The sequence below is a fragment of the Nicotiana sylvestris genome, chromosome 8 (genome assembly GCF_000393655.2).
Source record: "Nicotiana sylvestris chromosome 8, ASM39365v2, whole genome shotgun sequence".
NCBI lineage: Eukaryota > Viridiplantae > Streptophyta > Magnoliopsida > Solanales > Solanaceae > Nicotiana > Nicotiana sylvestris.
The window spans coordinates 90302826-90308693 of record NC_091064.1 but is presented as its reverse complement, the minus strand read 5'-3'; the positions used below and the strand labels follow the sequence as shown (position 1 = coordinate 90308693).

The following is a 5868-nucleotide window of genomic DNA, read 5'->3' as shown; positions in this document are numbered from 1 at the left end:
AGTTTATGAAAATATTTGAAGCATGTTTGATTACTAAATTCGGACATCTCCGAACCGTGTTAGTTTGGCTGTAGCCTTTAACTTGATATTTGCCCATGGGGCTTGTTTCTCGATTATACTTCAAACTTGTTTGAAGTATCAGTCCCCGAGTGGGGTGGCCGTAGCCTATAAAATCGAAGATTGCCTTTTTAAGGTCTTATGATTTTGAAGTTTAATAATTCTAGCATGTCGATTTTCGGATGGTAGTCCCCGATACGGGGTTAATTGCTTGAGCTTTAGTCGCGATTGGCTCTTGAGCTAGTTTCCGCAATAGATCGTAAGTATGAAACTGTAAAGTAGAAATTTCACTAAGGCATGAAATATTTGGTAGGGAAAAGATACTTGTTTTAATATATCGTTTATGCATACATGTTTTGCCATTAGGACTCGAGTAATCTACACCGGTATGGTTCATTCGACCGTTTGACCTTTTACAAATTTACCTATCGAGACCCTATCGACACGAAGTATTTTCCTCGAAAATATAGCATCCGAAGGTGATGCCCCCAGAATTCGAGGTTGATTATAGAGAAGCCTCAGATACTGTTGAATTGCTCTAAGTTAGCACGAACAATGGTTGCCTCATTAAAAACCTTGTCGAAAAAACCAATTTGGTATAAAAATCGGTCGAAGGGAAAAAGAGTGCAACGCGTGCTTTCCGAACTAAGGACTTTATTTTTGGAGAGAACTTCGACATCTTTAACCAAACACCTGCAATAAGTTAGTATAAAATACAAATGAAAAAGGATTAAACCATACCTTAGCAATAATATCTCTTGAGGAGTGATATATTCCAATTATTTGGCAATTGTTTGCAGTTTATCGTGCCAAGTTTATAAGACCCTTTTCTGACGATGCCGAGGACCTGGTATGGTCCTTCCCAATTTGGACCGAGCTTCCCCTCGTATAGGTCTTGAGTGTTGATGGTGACTTTTCTCATAAATAAGTCCCCTATTTTGAAGTGTCGAAGATTGGATCATCGATTGTAATATCTTTCGATCGGTTGTTTATGGGAGGCCAATCAAATAGTTTTTCATCTAGCAATTCAAGGCTCGTATTTATAGCTTCGTGATTTGATTCTTCCGTTGTGTATCAAAACGTGACGCTTGGTTCCCGGACTTCGACTAGGATCAGAGCTTCGACGCCATATACTAAGGAAAACAGTGTTGCCCCCGTACTTGATTTTGACGTTGTCCGATATGCCCAAAGGACTTCGGGGAAAAATTTCTCTCCATTTCCCCTTAGCATCGTTCAACCTTTTCTTTAGGTTCTGAATGATGGTCTTGTTTGTTAATTCGGCCTGTCTGTTTCCACTAGGATGATATGGCGTCGACAAGATCCTTTTTATCTTGTGATTTTCGAGGAACTTTGTTACTTTGCTGCCAACAAATTGTTTTCCACTGTCGCATACGATCTTGGTGGGTATCCCAAATCGGCATATGATGTGGTCCTAAATGAAGTCTGTAACTTCTTTTTCTCTGACTTTCTCGAAGGCCTATGCTTCAACCCACTTAGAGAAATAGCCAGTCATAAATAAAATGAATTTAGCTTTACCTGGGGCTGATGGCAGTAGGCCGACGATGTCCATTCTCCATTTCATGAATGGCCATGGGGATAGGACTGAATGAAGTTGTTCCCCAGGCTGGTGGATCATCAGCGCGTGTCATTAGCATTTGTCGCAGTTTCGCACAAACTCCTTAGTATCTTTTTCCATATTGACCCAATAGTACCCTACTCGGATGACCTTGTGTACCAATGATTCGACAACGGAATGGTTACCGCAAGTACCCTCACGAGTTTCTCATAGGACGTAGTCGGTGTCTCCCAGACCTAAACATACTGCCAATGGCCCATCGAACATCCTTCTGTACAACGTTCCATCCTCAGCCAATGTGAATCGTGCAACTTTCGTTCATAGAGTCCTTGATTACTTAGGGTTCGATGGAAGCTTCCCGTTCTTTAAATACTCAATGTATTTGTTCCTCCAATCCCAAAGTTAAGCTTGTGGAGTTTATTTCGGCGTGGACTTCTTTGGCTACTGACCTTGAAAGTTGTACGACAGTCCCCGAGCTAATTTCATCGTCTTAGACTAATGACCCCAAATTTGCAAGGGCATCAGCCTCACTGTTCTGTTCTAGAGGTACATGGTGTAGGGTCCATTCTTTGAACCGGTGTAAGGTTACCTACAATTTGTCCAAGTACCTCTTCATTCAGTCTTCTCGAACCTCGAAGGTTTTATTGACCTATTTAACCACGAGTTGGGAATCACACTTGGCCTCGATGACCTCTGCTCCCAGACTTTTAGCCAACTCGAGACCTGCAATCATGGCCTCATACTCGGCTGTTAGTCAAATTAGGGGTTTTGATAGATTGTCTGATTGTATCGCCTATGGGTGGCTTCAAAACGATGCCTAACCCAAACCCTTTCACATTCGAAGCACCGTCTGTGAAAAGGGTCCAAACCCCCGAGAACATACCTAATTTTAGCAATAGTTCCTTTTCGACCTCGGGTACGAGGGCTGGTGTAAAGTCAGCCATGAAATCTGCTAAGATTTGAGACTTGATGGCCGTTCCGGGTTGATACTCGATATCGTACCCACTAATTTCGATGGCCCATTTAGCCAATCGGCCCGAGACTTTGGGCTTGTGCAAAATATTATGAAGGGGGTAAGTGGTTATGACAAAAATTGGGTGACATTGAAAATACGGTTTTAATTTTGTAGAGGCGCTTATTAGAGCAAGCGCTAATATTTCTAAGTGTGGGTAACGTAGTAAATGGGAAATTGCATATCTTGCTCTTCTCAAACTAGGACACCACTTACCGCGACCTCTGAGACTTCCAAATACAAGTAGAGTTGCTCGTTCGCTCTTTGAGTGTGAAGTAATGGCGGGCTATAAAGATACCTCTTTAACCCTTCCAATGCCTGTTGGCATTCCGGGGTCCAAGTGAAATTGTTATTCTTCTTGAGTAGTGAGAAGAACCTGTAACTTCGATCTGAAGACCTCGAGATGAAATGGCCTAAAGCGGTTATCCGTCCTGTTAACCTTTGTACGACCTTAACGCTGTCCACGACTGTGATGTCTTCGATTGCCTTGATTTTATCGGGGTTGATCTCGATCCCCCGGTTTGACACCATAAAGCTGAGGAACTTTCCCGAACCGACCCCGAAGGCACATTTCTCAGGGTTGAGCTTCATGTTGTATTTTCTTAATATGTCGAAGGTTTCTTGCAAATGTGTCAAATGGTCCTCTGTGCGCAGGGACTTAACTAACATGTCATCAATATAAACCTCCATTGATTTACCTATTTGTTCTTTGACCATCCGGTTTACTAGGCATTGATAGGTAGCACCAGCATTTTTAGCCCAAACGGCATGACATTATAGCAATAAGTACCGTACTTAGTGATAAATAAAGTCTTTTCTTGATCCTCCGGGTTCATTTGTATTTGGTTATACCTGGAGTAGACATTGAGAAAGCTGAGGATCTCGTGGCCGGCCATGGCATCGATCATGCGATCGATATTCGGCAGGGGAAAAGAGTCCTTAGGGCATGCTTTGTTTAAGTCTTTGTAGTCTATACACACTCTAAGTTTATTCCCCTTCTTGGGGACTAAAACTACGTTTGCTCACCACTCGGGATATTTTACTTCCAAGATGGATCCTATTTTGAGAAGTTTGGTTACCTCGCCCTTGATGAATGCATGCTTTACCTCAGACTGCAGCCTTCTCTTTTGCTTTACCGGTCTAAACTTCGGGTCCAAACTCAATCGATGAGTGGTGATCTCCGGTGGGATCCCTGTCATGTCAAGGTGGGACAAAAAAAAACAATCCATATTTTTAATAAGGAATTTAATAAGTTTTTCCCTGAGCTCGGAGTTAAACCCGTGCCTAGGTATACCTTTCGATCGGGGAGATGCTCGATCAATATGACTTGTTCAAGCTCTTCGACCGTTGACTTCGTGGCATCGAAATCATCGGGTATTACAAAGGTTTGAGGTATCATGCAATCATCATCCTCGATAATTTCCTACTGTTCCAATCTAGTCGAAGCCGACGAATGTGGTTGCTATTTGACCTTCTACTTTTCCTTTGATTCTGGTCCCTTTGTTGACGTTAGAGTTGATACGAGTATCACCTCATCGATTGCAAACATCTCTTTGGCTGCTGTTTGTTCACCGTACACCGTTTTGACCCCTTCCGGTGTTGGGAATTTCAAGATTTGATGAAGCATTGAAGATACCGCCCTTATATTATGGATCCAAGGTCTCCTGAGTAGCGCGTTGTATCTCATATCACCTTCGATTACATGGAACTTGATTTCCTGGATAGTTTCAGCTACGTTCACTAGCAACATGATTTCCCCTTTGGTGGTTTCACTTGCCATGTTGAAACCATTGAGCACTCGAGCTACAGGCACGATTTGATCCTGAAGGCCACGCTGCTCCACGACCCTTGATCGAATAATATTTTCCGAGCTACCTGGATCAACCAACACACGTTTAACTTGAATTTTATTCATAAGGAAAAATATTGCTAGTGTGTTGTTGTGAGGCTGTTCGATCCCTTCTGCATCCTCATTGTTGAAAGATAAGGTATTTTCTGGTAAGTAGTCTCGGGTACGCTTCTCCCTTGTGATTGTGACTTTGGTGCGTTTAAATGTCGGACCCTGAGGGATGTCAACCCCACCGACGATCATATGAATTACATGCTGCAGTTCCTCCTATTCGTTTTTCCTATTTGCATCCCTGTCTCTGAAGTGATTTTCTTCTCGGTCGCTTCTGAACTCTCGAAGATGACCTTCATTGAATAAATGAGCTACCTCCTCCCTTAATTTCTGCAGTCCTTGGTTCTGTGACCATGGATTCCATGGTACTTGCACATTTGATTTGGATTCCTTTGAGCTAGATCGGTCTGCAGGGGTCTGGGCCACCCAGTATCCTTGATTCGTCCAATGGCGGACACAATACCTGAAGCATCGATGCTGAAGTTGTATTCCGATAATCGTGGTGCTTCCTTAGGCTCAACATGTTTATCCAATCCATTCTTACTCATGATCCCTTGAGAATTTTGACCTCGATCATTTCTTTGGTTATTTCGAATGGGATTACGTCTCGGTCCGTTGTTTCTTCAATCTGCGCTATATGGTTGGTACCGATCTCTGTTGGATCGGGGCTCTCTGTCGATGTCTCTTTGGATCCTGCTTTCGGACTTGTTTGGATAAACGGAACCGAATGGAGCTCCCAACTAATCATCCTTGACTCTGATCTTTGATTGGTATCGATTATGCACATCGGCCCAGGTCACCGCTGGGTATTTAATCAAATTCTTCTTTAGTTAATGTGATTCTACCGAACTTTGCTCATTTAAAGCCTGAGTAAAGGCTTGGGTAGCCCAATCATCGGTAACCAGGGATAGGTCCATGCGTTCCATCTGAAATCGAGATACGAATTCCTTAGCATTTCATTTTCCTTTTGTCTCACTTTGAAGAGGTTCGACTTCCTACTCGCAAACTTTATTGCTCTGGCGTGTGCCTTTACGAGCGAATCAGCGAGCATGGCAAAAGAATCGATTGAATTGGGCAGCAAATTGTGGTACCATATCATTGCCCCCTTCAAAAAAGTTTCTCCAAATTTTTTCAACAAAATGGATTCAATCTCATCATCTTCTAGGTCATTTCCCTTTATTCCGCATGTGTACAAAGTGATGTGTTCATTAGGATCAGTGGTCTCATTGTACTTGGGGATGTCCGACATACAAAACTTCTTAGGGATGGCTTTAGAGTCGCAATTTAAGGAAAAAGCTTCTGCACGAACTTCTTCGAATCCAG

At 42.8% G+C, this 5868-nt stretch overlaps 1 protein-coding gene across 1 annotated transcript; it reads right to left on the bottom strand.

The window, feature by feature from the left end:
• Positions 1 to 4119: 4119 nt before the first annotated feature.
• Positions 4120 to 5093, bottom strand: LOC138875367 (uncharacterized). The gene is made up of 2 exons (XM_070154193.1): positions 5009 to 5093; positions 4120 to 4520 (listed from the first exon to the last, which is right to left on the bottom strand). Exons 1-2 carry the CDS (start codon positions 5091 to 5093, stop codon positions 4120 to 4122), a joined length of 486 nt encoding a protein of 161 aa, XP_070010294.1.
• Positions 5094 to 5868: the final 775 nt, after the last annotated feature.

Excerpts from the sequence above, each read along its gene's own strand:
- LOC138875367 (XM_070154193.1), bottom strand. The coding sequence starts at position 5,093 with ATGAGTAAGAATGGATTGGATAAACATGTTGAGCCTAAGGAAGCACCA. Across the intron at positions 4,521-5,008 it reads CTTCAGCATCGATGCTTCAG|GTAGCTCGGAAAATATTATT; the intron begins GTATTGTGTCCG and ends TGGTTGATCCAG.